At 42.1% G+C, this 13,866-nt stretch overlaps 1 protein-coding gene across 5 annotated transcripts in view; it reads right to left on the bottom strand.

The window, feature by feature from the left end:
- eps15l1a (epidermal growth factor receptor pathway substrate 15-like 1a) overlaps window positions 1-13,866 on the bottom strand; it is a 260,935-nt gene that overhangs the window by 140,119 nt on the left and 106,950 nt on the right. For all 5 annotated transcript variants that reach the window (XM_034180180.1, XM_034180179.1, XM_034180181.1 and 2 more), the window contains exon 10: window positions 10,348-10,505. In XM_034180180.1, coding sequence (XP_034036071.1) covers window positions 10,348-10,505 — 158 coding nt within the window. The remainder of the gene's footprint in view (window positions 1-10,347; window positions 10,506-13,866) is intronic.

The following is a 13,866-nucleotide window of genomic DNA, read 5'->3' as shown; positions in this document are numbered from 1 at the left end:
AAAACTATTTGATTTAATGACATCTGAGGGGGAGGGAATACTAGTTGCAGGGGGAGATTTAAACCAGAGGTTGGAACCACAGTGGGATACCTCCACAGGAGGCCCTCCAAAAAGTGGTATAGCTAAAAAAATGACAGACTTAATGGGAGAGGTAGGTATCATAGACGTTTGGAGAGAATTACACCCCACAAACAAAGATTACACATTTTATTCCTCTCTGCACAATAACTACTCTAGAATTGATTATTTTATGATGCATAGCAAGGATAGATATAGAATAGAGAACTGTGAAATCGGAGTGAGGGATTTATCGGATCATTGCCCAGTTTATGTGAATCTGCTTTTGACACCTGAGAAAAAGAGAACTCTTTGGAGGCTTAATGCCAATGTATTGAAAGGAGGAATAAAAAAACTAAACTAAAACTAAAACTAGAAATTCAAAGATACTTGAAGGAAAATGATGATGGCGAGGTGTCCCCGCCTGTCCTCTGGGATGCTTGCAAGGCAGTGTTAAGAGGGAAGATAATTGCCAAAACAGCTTTTTTGAAAAGGCAAAAACAAAAGAAACTCGAAATATTGCAATCAGAATTAAAAAACATGGAACATGATCACAAACAAAATTCTACCAGTGAATTATATCAAGAAATGCAGAAGAAAAAGGCTCAAATAAATGAGATTTATTCTGAAGAAATACAAAAAAAAAATGTTATTTACGAAACAAAGATTGGCGGAAAATCAACTAAATTATTGGCTTACAAATTAAAAAAGAGGAGGCAAAAAGAAGCATCGACAAAATTAGGAACCCTCAAACTAAAGAAGTAAAATTTAAAACCGAGGACATTCAAAAGTGTTTTGAAGCATATTATACAAATTTATACTCAAACTCAACAACTGAGAATATAACAGAAATAGACAAGTTTTTAGATAAACCACATCTACATAAAGTTACGGAGGAGCAAAATCGGTGCCTTGTATCAGAAATCACGGAACAAGAGATTGATGCAGCAATCTCAAAATTAAAATTAAACAAATCCCTGGGGGCAGATGGGTACACCTCAGAATGGTACAAGGTTTTTAGAGAATTATTGATTCCAGTTTTACAAAAAACATTTAACTGGGTGCTACAAAAGGGAGAAATACCATGCTCATGGCGAGAGGCAATTATATCAGTAATCCTAAAAGAAGGCAAGGATGAGCTGGAATGTTCAAATTATAGGCCGATTAGTGTTCTCAATCAAGATTACAGAATATTTACAGCAATTCTGGCCCGCCGCTTGGAGAGGATTCTGCCTGGTATCATACAGTTGGACCAAACGGGGTTTATTAAAGAAAGGCAAACTCTACATAATATTAGATGGACGTTACATGTGATGCAGCATATAAATGATGGGGCCTGATATTGATATGATATTAAACTACAAAGAGGTTGTAGGCAGGGTTGTTCGGCGAGCCCTTTATTATTTGCAATATTTCTGGAGCCCCTTAGTTTGGCAATAGCACAAAATAAGAATATTCAAGGTGTAGACATGGTGGGAGGGACTCAAAAAATTGCTTTATTCGCAGATGATGTGTTGATATATATTATCTCATCCAAACACTTCCTTACCAGCACTCATGTCCAAATTTAAGGACTTTGGACAATTATCTGGTTATAAAATAAACGTAAAAAAAAACACAAGTCCTTACTTATAATTATAACCCTGCGGAATCTATTAGAAATTTGTATGGAATTAATTGGAATCAGGATTCAATAAAATATTTAGGGGTAACGCTGACAAAAAACCTGAGTCAATTACAAAATGCAAATTATGACTTGTTAATGTCAAAAATAAAGGCTGATATAGAAAGGTGGAATTTAATTCCATTCATGACAATTGTATCAAGAGTGGAGGTAATTAAAATCAACATCCTCCCTCGTTTGCTATACCTTTTTCAAAACTTACCAGTAGAGATTTCAAGTGGGGAATTTACTGAATGGGACAAATGTATTTCAAGGTACATTTGGCAGGGCAGAAAGCCAAGGGTAAAATTCAAAACAACACAATTACCCAAAGAAAAGGGGGGCTTGGCACTACCATGTCTAAAGAGTTATTTCCAAGCAGCACAAATCAAAATGTTGTTAAATCTGTGTAATCCCTCATATAATGCTAGGTGGAAAGAAATAGAAATCAGTAGGATACGAGGGACACCAATAGAAGCAATAATTGGAGATAATAAATTATATAAACTCTTATGTTTGGAAATAAATCCATGGCTCAAGATAGCTTTGAAAGTATGGTATGAAGTAGTCACAAGGTATAATATGACCGGTCCCTGTAAACTGTTAAAATGGATTGCTTACTACACAGATTTTATACAAAATAAAAGGGACAAGCAGTTTAAACAATGGGAATTGGGCCCACATATGTGGTGGGAACTTTTGAAGGATACAAAATGCAAGAGTTTTGAGGAAATTAAGGAGCAATTTGGATTAACAAATAGAGATTTTTATAGATTATTACAAATGAGGCACTATTTAGATTATGATATCAAAAAGGAAAATTGCTCATTAGACATAGAAATTATTTTTATTTATTTCAGTATACCAATCTAAATAGAAAATTGATATCTAAGTTATACATAGGGTTAGAACATTTAATAAACCAAGATACACAATATATAAAGCTGAAATGGGAAGCAGAAGCCAATATTAATTTAACAGGGGAAGAATGGGATGAGATCAATCAACATGTATGGAAAACAACGTCATCATTAATGTGGAGAGAGCATGGATGGAAAAATATTGTACGATTCTTTAGAACTCCGGCACAGACAAAATATCTAGACACAAGTTGTTGGAGAAAATGTGGGGAAGAAATGGCACATCATGTACATGTCTTTTGGTCTTGTCCGGTAATACAAAGTTATTGGGTCGAGTTAAAAAAATGTATAGATAAAGTATTGAGGGCTGACCTTCCTTTTACTTTTGAGGTATTCTATTTGGGAAAACTTGAGGTAAATAATAAGAATTACCTCAACACTAAGATGTTCAGAATCATGCTTTTAGCAGGGAAAAAGGGGATCACCAAAATGTGGAGGAAGGAAGAGGCGCCGAAATTTGAAAATTGGATAGAGGTGATGCACAGTATATATTGTATGGAGAAATTGACATATTATTTGAGATTAAAGGAAGAAAAATTTGAGAAAATATGGAAGGGATGGTTAGCGGTTGTAAAGTCAATAAGATCTGATTTTATATAAATCTGTATTTCCCCATGTTGTTCAGCTACATGTTGTTTTATTTTTATCTTGTTTTGTTTTTATTTGAAAAAAATGGATGTTATGTGTGGATGAATGGAATACACTATAAATTGTATGTACAATTGTCTTTAAAAACTAATACAAATATAATAAAAAAAAATTAACGATGAGAAAGAAATAATATTTTTTTGTTTTTTGGTTAACTGTTGTGAAAGTGTAGTGACACGGACCCACAACAGGGGGCGCAAATGAACGGTCAATAGATGAGCCAAAAAGTAACAATTTAATGTTGTGAAGGTGCACAACGAATACACAGACAATCTCAGAATCTGATAACAGTCAATTCACAAAGGTGACGTGTGGGCAGGCTCGAGGATAGAAGACGTCTGTCCTGAGAAGAGCCGGAACCACACGATTTCCGCCGACACCGAACCTGGTGAATACTGGAGCCGCCAAGTCCCGAATTCCCAGGTGAATTCCCACCGTCCCCGACTGTCAGATCTGGTACTGCTCCATAGAAGTACGATATCTCGGCAACGAGGTGGAGATGACGTCTGGGCTTTATGGAGTGAGATGCTGTAGAGTAGATGGGTGACAGCTGTCAAGAGATAATGAGTGACAATGAGTGAGTGTGTCCGTGGCGGCAGCGCCCTCTCGTGCCTGAAGCCCGCACTTCAGGCTGGGCGCCCTCTGGTGGTGGGCCAGCAGTACCTCCTCTTCTGGCGGCCCACACAACATTAACTTAAGGTTCGGAATTGGCAATTGGGGGGATGGGTCGATTTTTATACCTAAAATCAACGAGAGGTTGCCGAAAAAGGATCTCCAGTATTCTTTCATCCTAGGGCAGTACCAAAATGTATGACCTAGGTCAGCAGGGGACTGGGAGCACCTTTCGCAGGTATCAGAGTCCTGGATAAATCTTGGATAGCTTTTGTTTACTATAGTGTATTCTGTGAAGAGTCTTAAACTGAATCAGATTGAGTCTGGCATAAGAGGAAGAAGAATTAACTCTATGTAAAGTGTCATCCCAACAGTCATCTGACCATGAAATGTGTAACTCCCTTTCCCAGCTCTCTCTAATATTGTTTAAGGCTGTGGAAGATAATGATAGTAAGAATTTGTATATTGAGGACAGGTGCCCCTTCGAAAGCTTGCTAATTAGTGTGAAAGTGATCAATACCCAAGATAGGTGGCTTTGAGGGAAAAGTTGTTGTGTTCGACCTGGCAAAATTTCACACCTTGAGATATCTGAAAAAGTCAGAATGATTAAGGTTACACATGGGGCATAACTGTGGGAAGCTAAGGAATGTTCCATCTTTGTAGAGGTCGCCCAAAGTACTCACGCCATAACATTTCCATGAATGGAACTTTAAATCGATTAGAGCTGGTTGAAAGGCGTGATTATCACAGATGGGTGTGGTTAAAGAATAAGACTTCCAGTTAAAATGCCGTCTGATTTGTTGCCAAATTCTCACTGTGCGAGTTACTATGGGGTTGGATGAATACTGCCGAGGTTTAAAAGGTAAGGCGCTGCACACAAAGACTTTTAGCGATGTGTTGTGGCATGAGCTGTCTTCCAGCTGGGTCCAGCTACTTTCATTGTCAAACATCCACAATATAACTTTGTGTATGTTCGCTGCTCAGTAATATGACTGAAAATCTGGCAGGCCGAGTCCCCCTAGTGACTTTTCCCTTTGCAGTAAAGACTTGTTAATTCTGGGAGTTTTCCCGTTCCAAATGAAATGTGATACAATTGAGTCCAACTGGAGAAAGATTTTTTTTTTGGAAGAAATATGGGAAAATAAGTAGAGAAATCTTGGGAGCACATTAATTTTTATAGTGTGTACCCTGCCCACAAGCGAAAGAGGCAGGTTAGCCCACTTGCGGAGGTCCAATTTAATTTTCGAGGTTAGGGATAAAAAATTCTCATCTATTAGTGATTCAACAGAATTTGTGATATTCACGCCAAGATATTTAGATATGGGAAAACATTCACTCTTATGTATATTTAGTTTATAGCCTGAGAACTCTCCAAAGGAGTTGAGGATTTTGATAATTATGGGGATGGATTTTAATGGGTCAGACACATAAATCAAAAGGTCATCCGCATACAAGGATGTCTTATGCTGAGTGCCATCTCTCACAATACCAGAGAAACATTATTGCTTTTGAGAGCGACGTATAGTGGCTCAATAGTGATGGCAAAGAGCAATGGAGATAATGGACAACCTTAACGGGTTCCTAGGAGTAGAGGAAAAAAGGCAGACCGTTGACCATTAGTCATTACACAAGCTTTGGGGGAGGTATAGGGCAGGCGTATCCAAGAAATGATTTTGTCCCCAAAACCAAATTGTTGTAATATAAAAAACAGGTAATCCCACTACACGCAGTTAAACGCCTTCTCTGCATCAAGTGAAACGACCACCTCTGGGCAAGTTACATTTTCCGGAGAATGTATGATGTCGAGGAGTCGGCGTATATTTGTGAAGGGATGGCGATTCTTAATAAATCCTGTCTGGTCAGTGGAGATAATGGAGGGCAGCACATTTTCAATTCTGTCTGAAAGGACTTTGGAGAGTACGAGGTCTATTAGATAAGAAACCGACACTTTTATTTTTTTTAACTATATGGATTTGAATGACGTGCGATTACACCAATCATGCTTGAACCCTCGTGCGCATGCGTGAGTTTTTTCATGCGTGTCGGTGACGTCATTTCCCTGTGGGCAGGCCTTGAGTGAGATGTGGTTCAGCCCTCTCGGCTGAATTCCTTTGTTTCACAGGCTGCTCGAGACGGCGCGCGTTGCTTTATCAAAATTTTTTCTGGACCTGTGAGGAATATCCGAGTGGACACTATTCGAGAAATTTAGCTGGTTTTCGGTGAAAAGTTTAACGGCTGATGAGAGATTATGGGGTGTTTCTGTCACTGTAAGGACTTCCCACGGAGCGGGACGTCGCGCAGCGCTTCCAGGCGCCGTCATCGGCCTGTTTCGACCTGAAAACATCCTAATTTAAGGCTTAATTCACCCAGGACGTCGTGAGAGAACAGAGAAGATTCAGAAGAGGCCGGCATGAGGACTTTATGCGGACATTCCACTGTTTAAGGACATTTTGTTATGAAAGACGTGCGCGCAAATTCGACGAGTTGTTTCCGTGACAACTCGGCGAATCTGTGTGCGCAGCGACAGGAAAAACACCTCCGTGTTGAAAACCATTTTTAAAATTCAGGCGGATTTTGATGGCTTTCAACAAGTGAGTAACTGAGAAATTGTTTTACAGCTTGGGCATGTTCCAACTTGCCCGTTAAGGTTTCCAACGGAGGTGTTTTTCCTGTCGCGACCCCCCACGGTCGGGTCCGGCCCAACATGCGACTCTGCCCACACGTTCTTTCATTACAAAATGTCCGTTAACAATGGAATGTGCGAATAAACTCCTCATGCCGACTTCTTCTGAAAGTTCTCTGCTCTCTGACGACTTACTGGGTCAACAGAGCCTGAAATGTGGAAGTTGTCAACTTGAAACGGCGAGACGCTGCCGCCTCGAAGCGCAGATCACCGTCAGGCGTCGTGGGCCGTCCTTAAAGCGACACTACCAGACCAAAATCTCTCATCAGCCGTTAAAATTTTTACCGAAAACCAGCTGAATTTATGCCTTACAGTTTTTGAAAAAAATTTTATCAAACAAAGCAGCAGTCTCTGAGCCATTCCTAAACAACGAAAAAACGACGAGAGGGTGGACGACTCCTCACTCAAAGACTGCCCACAGGTGAATGACGTAACCGACAGGCGTGAAAAAACTCTCGCATGCCCACGAGGGTTCAAGCATGTCTGATGTAATCACACGTGATTCAAATCCATATGGTTTTTGAAAAAAATAATAAGGTCGGATACTTTTCTAACAGACCTCGTATTTTTACATCTACATTGAGAAGTGATATGGGTCTGTATGAAGAGCACAAGGTGGGATCCTATCCTTTGTAATAATATGGATGCTTGAGTGAGTGTTTGCGGAAGAATGCCCTTTTGAAGAGAGTCCATGATGGTAGAGATGGTAGTTGATTTTGCAAAAAGGATGGAAATGGCTGTGGTGAATACCTACTTTAAGAAAAGGGAGGAGCACAGGGTAACATATAAGAGTGGAGGAAGGTGCACACAGGTGGATTACATTCTTTATAGGAGATGCAAGCTAAAAGAAATCACAGACTGTAAGGTGGTAGCAGGAGAGAGTGTCACTAGACAGCATAGGATGGTTGTTTGTAGGATGACTTTAGAAGTAAAGAAGAAGAAGAGAGTGAGCGCTCAACAAAGGATCAGATGGTGGAAGCTGAAGGAGGAAGACTGTTGTGTGAAATTTAGCGAGCAGGTGAGAGAAGTACTAGTTGGAGGGGAAGCAATTTTGGACAACTGGAAAAGTACTGCAGATGTGGTGAGGGAGACAGTTAGGGCAGTACTGGGTATGACATCTGGACAGTGGAAGGAAGACAAGGAGACTTGGTGGTGGAATGAAGAGGTCCAGGAAAGCATAAGAGGTTGGCGAAAAAGTTTTGGGATAGTCGGAGAGATGAAGAAAGTAGACAGGAGTACAAGGAGATGCGGCGTAAGGCGAGAAGAGAAGTGGCAAAAGCAAAGGAAAAGGCATATTGCGAGCTGTACAAGAAGTTGAATAGTAAGGAAGGAGAAAAGGACTTGTACTGATTGGCCAGACAAAGGGACAGAGCTGGAAAGGATGTGCAGCAGGTTAGGGTGGTAAAAGATGCACATGGTAATGTGCTGACAAGTGAGGAGTGTGTGCTGAGAAGGTGGAGGGAATATTTTGAAGAGTTGATGAATAAAGAAAATGAGCAAGAGAAAAGGCTGGATTATGTGGTGAGAGTAAATCAGGAAGTAAAAGAGATTAGCAAGGACGAAGTGAGGGCTGCTATGAAGAGGATGAAGAGTGGAAAGGCAGTTGGTCCAGATGACATTCCAATGGAGGCATGGAAATGTCTAGGAGAGATGGCAGTAGAGTTTCTAACCAGATTGTTTAATAAAATCTTGGAAAGTGAGAGGATGCCTGAGGAGTGGAGACGAAGTGTGCTGGTTCCTATTTTCAAGAACAAGTGTGATGTGCAGAGCTGCAGTAACTACAGAGGCATAAAGTTGATCAGCCACAGCATGAAGTTATGGGAAAGAGTAGTAGAAGCTAGGCTTAGAAAACAGGTGAAGATCTGTGAGCAGCAATATGGTTTCATGCCGAGAAAGAGCACTACAGATGCAATGTTTGCTCTGAGAATACTGTTGGAAAAGTACAGAGAAGGACAGAAAGAGTTACATTGTGTGTTTGTGGACTTAGAAAAAGCTTATGATAGGGTGCCAAGAGAAGAGTTGTGGCATTGTATGAGGAAGTCTGGAGTGGCAGAGAAGTACGTTAGGGTAGTGCAGGACATGTACAAGAATAGTGTGACAGCGGTGATGCGCAGTCGGAATGACAGACTCATTCAAGGTGGAGGTGGGATTACACCAAGGATCAGCTCTGAGTCCTTTCTTGTTTGCAGTGGTGATGGACAGGTTGACAGATGAGATCAAACAGGAGTCCCCATGGACTATGATGTTTGCAGATGACATTGTGATCTGTAGTGAGAGTAGAGAGCAAGTTGAGTCTAGTCTGGAGAAGTGGAGATATGCTTTGGAGAGCAGGGCAATGAAAGTCAGTAGAAGCAAGACTGAGTACATGTGTGTGAATGAGAGGGAGCCCAGTGGAATAGTGCAGTTACAAGGAGTAGAAGTGGTGAAAGTAGATGAGTTTAAATATTTGGGGTCAACTGTTCAAAGTAATGGAGAGTGTGGTAGAGAGGTGAAGAAGAGAGTGCAGGCAGGGTGGAGTGGGTGGAGAAAGGTGGCAGGAGTGATTTGTGACCGAAGAATATCAGCAAGAGTGAAGGGGAAAGTTAACAAAACAGTAGTGAGACCAGCTATGTTGTATGGTTTAGAGACAGTGGCACTAACAAAAAGACAGGAGGCAGAGCTGGAGGTGGCAGTGCTGAAGATGTTGAGATTCTCTTTGGGAGTGACAAGAATGGACAAGATTAGGAATGAACATATCAGAGGGACAGCTCAGGTGGGACGGTTTGGAGACAGAGAGGTAGTCAGAGGGGCTCCGGTATGGTAGTCAGAGAGGCGGAATTGAGATGGTTTGGACATGGGCAAAGGAGGGACCCAGGGTATATAGGGAGAAGGATGCTGAGGATGGAGCCACCAGGCAGGAGGAGAAGAGGGAGACCAAAGAGGAGGTTCATGGATGTGCTGAGAGAGGACATGCAGGTGGTTGGTGTGACAGAGGAAGATACAGAGGACAGGGTGAGATGGAAACGATTGATCTGCTGTGGCGACCCCTAACGGGAACAGCCGAAAGACAAAGAAGAAGAAGAAGGCTCTTAATAATTATTAACTATTGCATACTGTATTTTTTTTCTCAAGATTTGTTTTTGCATAAGTTTGAAAAAACAACAGATCATAAGTTTAGGATAAATTACTTATGAATTTAATTTTTCGAAGTGGCACTAATGACAACATTCATACTGAACATAATTTTGCTTGCATAGACTGATTTTGGAGATCAAGCAATAATTGCAGATGGGCTTTCTGAAGTCCCAGATAGCTTTTCTGATTTCTTTTTCTAACTTTCAGAATTTAGTAAATTAGCATATGGTCCATTGATACTTATGTGTAGCCACTAGTCCCTAGAGGCAACTATTTTTGGTTTCAAATCTGGGCAAATGCAGTCCCAGAAAATTCCGAATGTGACAAACAAGAAACAGGTGTTTTAAACAAATAAGTGCTGCTAAAAATACAAACTTGCAGAAACAAAGATACTATTCTGACATGGTTTTGCACATAAGACTGACATGGTTTGCATGTAAGACTAGCATAGCATGTTTCAAGTACACACATATATGTCAGAAGGTGGGGGGGGGGGGGGGGGGGGGGACATACTATATTCTGTCCTCCCTGGTTGAAAGGGTGGGGGGGACATGTCCCCCCTATCCCCCACCAAATTGCACCCGTGGATGAGCTGAAGATGGTGTCACGATAAGCACGAGAGATGACTGTGAGGCAGGTAAAATCCCTACCATATGTGGGCCAGAACACTCTGCGAGAGACCAGACTGCATGAAGATCTCTTTCACTTCCTGTCCACTGACAAAACCATCCATGTCGGCATCTGTCTTTGCAAAAATGTCATCATAGCGACCACGGTCCGAAACTGGAACAACCCAGGATACAGAGTACTGAAAGACAGACCAACAAATTCATGTCAGCGCATCCTAATTCCAAACAGTCCTTCAAAACATCAAAGTCAGAAACAAATTAGAAAAGGTCAGACAATATGCAAAATACAAATAAATGCAGTGATTCCTACTTTGACTTCTGTTTGACCGCAGAGATATTTCATGTTTTTTCTGGTCAAATTCATTTCATTTGTTTCTGTAGATCAGGGGTCTTCAACTCCAGTCCTCGAGGTCCGGTGTCCTGCAACTTTTAGATGTGTCCCTCGTCCAACACACCTGAGTCAATTAATGAGGTCATTAGCAACACTCTGGAAAACGTGACTGCATACTGAGGAGGTCGTTCAGCCATTTGATTCAGGTGTGTTGGACCAGGGACACATCTAAAAGGTGCAGAACACTGGCCCACAAGGATGAATGTGTTTACAGCCTGAAACACATTCCAAAAACAGTTTGGATGGGGGCAGTTCAGAGCTCATAATGGCACATATGGGTTGTAACCTGGCTTTTATGACACTTGTTATTACTACTTGCGGACAACTAATCATTCTGCTGATATTTTTCTGAATTGTAATACCGCCAACAATCCTCGCGTTAAGAGAGCCAGCAGCAACCAAGCTAACCCACCACCTGCTGTTCTCATGACAACATCTGAGCGGGGAGGATTTAAACACGACATCTGTGCCTTGTGGATACTAAAGCTGACACTTGATCCAAAGTGTACTGGTACGGACCGGGATACATGGCAACTTAGTGTCAGTCAGAGCCCAGACTGGGGTCCTGGTTAGCAGTGTGATGGAGCTGGAAATGTGGACAAACCACTGGGCAGATGAGACTGCATCCCTGGAGACCAAGCTGCAGCCAAAGGTTTCTGCTATTCCCAGACTATCCTGCCAAGGTCAGCATTTGATGATGCTAGAAAATCACTCTGAGACCACCAGGCACCAATATGTGACCTTCTCTTCTATGTGCAATTTAGGATCGTACACAACGACAAAAAGGTTCCAAGACCTGACGGTTCTCCCTCTCATACATGAGAGCATGTGCTGCTCAGTTGGCTCCTATCTTCATCCAGATCGTCAACAGATCTCTGGAGCTGTGTGAGGTCCCCTCCTGCTTCAAACGCTCCAGGAATCCACCATCGCTCCCCCCCCATCCTCAACAAAGCTGTCTCTAATGTGGACACTTTCTGGTTCCTGGGATCCACCATCTCCCAGGATCTGAAGTGGACATCCCACATAGACTCCATCAGGAAAAAGGCACAGCCAAGGGTGTACTTCCTCATCAGTGTTGCCACAGTTACTTTGAAAAAGTAATTTAGTTACTTTACTGATTACTCAATTTTAAAAGTAACTACGTTAGATTACTAGTTACTTTTTCAGTTACTTTCAGCAACTGCCGACAACACTCCTCCCCGCCACCTCAACATGAAAATGAAAACCCGTTTTGCCAGTACTCACTTCATAGTCACCCTTTCATGACTTCAATGAACATAAAAACTTGTTTTATAAAAAATTAAATAAAGGCATCTTTCTTGATCTCATATTTAACTGTTGACAGCACTGTAACAGTAAAACTTACAATTTCTAACCAACATTATTTATAAATGTAACTAATAAATTCTTTCTAACATTTTTCTAACATTTAAATTCTTTCTAAACATTTTAGTTGCTGAAATTGTTATTAGACATAGTAATGGTATGAAAAAATGTCTTCAAAAGTGGACCTTTACTGTAGTGCTGTTGTGGGGAGCCACGTCACCCACCCACCCATGCCCCCCTCCCACATGGATTCATCCCTGGCTTGCTGTTTGAGCAGAGGAATGCATAGTTTATTTATGCAGAAAACACAACCAGACTGACAAGAAGAAAGCTTGATCATCTTTTTTACATCATGTTGTCCTCAGAAAAAGACATCAGTTGCGGATTAGGGTGGAATAAAAAACAGTTAGCATTTCTTGATAATGTGTTGCGGATCATCTGTTTTTAGCGAGGACACACAGAGTGGCACAGAGCTTTAAATAAAGGGGAAAAAAGCTTAAAAATACCTTTGTAAAGCCACAGCTCTGAGCACTTTGAGAGAAAACTGTTTTTCAACTCGGAACACAGCGAAGGAAAAGCTTGCAGCTCGCAGAAAGTGGGCAAAGTGGACACTGCAGCCGAGCGCCGTGCTCCTGACACTGGTGTGAGGTGCTCAGCACTCCCTCTCTGAGCATGGTTTTAATTCTGCAATCGATCCACAATACAAAAATAATAGTATTGCACAGAGACCTGGCGAAGTAACTTTAATCTGACCACTGATTTGGAAAGAGTACTGCGTTAGATTACTCGTTACTGAAATAAGCGGTCAGATTAGAGTAACGCATTACCGGCATCACTGTTCCTCAGATAGCTCAGGAAGTCCAACCTGCCCCAGGAACTGCTCATCATCTTCTACACATTCATCATCCAATCTGTTCTGTGCATCTCCATCTTTGTTTGGTTTCCCTCTGCCTCCAAACATGACGGGCACAGATTTCAACCAACTGTCAGGTCTGAGGAAAAAAAAAAACTGGAGCCAGCCTGCCCTCCATCCAGGACTTATACCGGTCCAGGACCAGGAAGCGAGCTGGTAACTTCTCTGCAGATCCCTCCCACCCTGGACACACACTGTTTAAGCTCCTCCCCTCTGGTCAACATTACAGAGCTCTGTACATCAGAACAACCAGACACAGGAATAGTTTCTTTCCACAGGCCGTCACACTGATGAACAACTTAACCTGCCAAAAAAAAACCTCACTCATTCATATACCTCATGTACAACGTCAATCTGTGTGTCTGTTTCACACATTTTTTTTCAATGATTACACATTTTATTTTACTTGTACATTTCATTTGCACCATCTCCGGGAAACATCACCTTATCGTGGTGGAGAGGTTTGTGTGATGCTTTGAACCTGAGAGCTGTGTTGTCTGGAGCCTTGGTGTTCCTGGTAGGGTCTCCCATGGCAAATTGGTCTCAGGCGAGGGGCCAGACTAAGAATGGTTCACAAGACACCATGACAAAACGAGGCAGAGGAAATGTGACCCGGCCCGGAGGAAACCCGGGCCCACCGTCTGGAGCCAGGCCTGGATGTAGGGCCCGTCAGCAAGCGCCTGGCGTTTGGGCTTGCCATGGAGCCCAGTTTGGCACAGCCCGAAATGGCAACGTGGAGCTTACATCTCCACCCTGTGGGCTCACCACCGGCAAGGGGAACCGCTGGTGTCAGGTGCGCTGTCCCATGGGTGGCAGTGAAAATCGAGGGCCTCTGTGGACCAGACCCAGGTGGCAGGGGCTAGCTCTGGGGGCGTGGAACGTCACCTCGCTGTGGGAGAAGGAGCTGGAG

Source organism: Thalassophryne amazonica, chromosome 10 (assembly GCF_902500255.1).
Source record: "Thalassophryne amazonica chromosome 10, fThaAma1.1, whole genome shotgun sequence".
In the NCBI taxonomy this organism is placed as follows: Eukaryota; Metazoa; Chordata; class Actinopteri; order Batrachoidiformes; family Batrachoididae; genus Thalassophryne; species Thalassophryne amazonica.
Note: the sequence above shows the minus strand (reverse complement) of the source record. Positions and strands in the feature narration are given on the sequence as shown.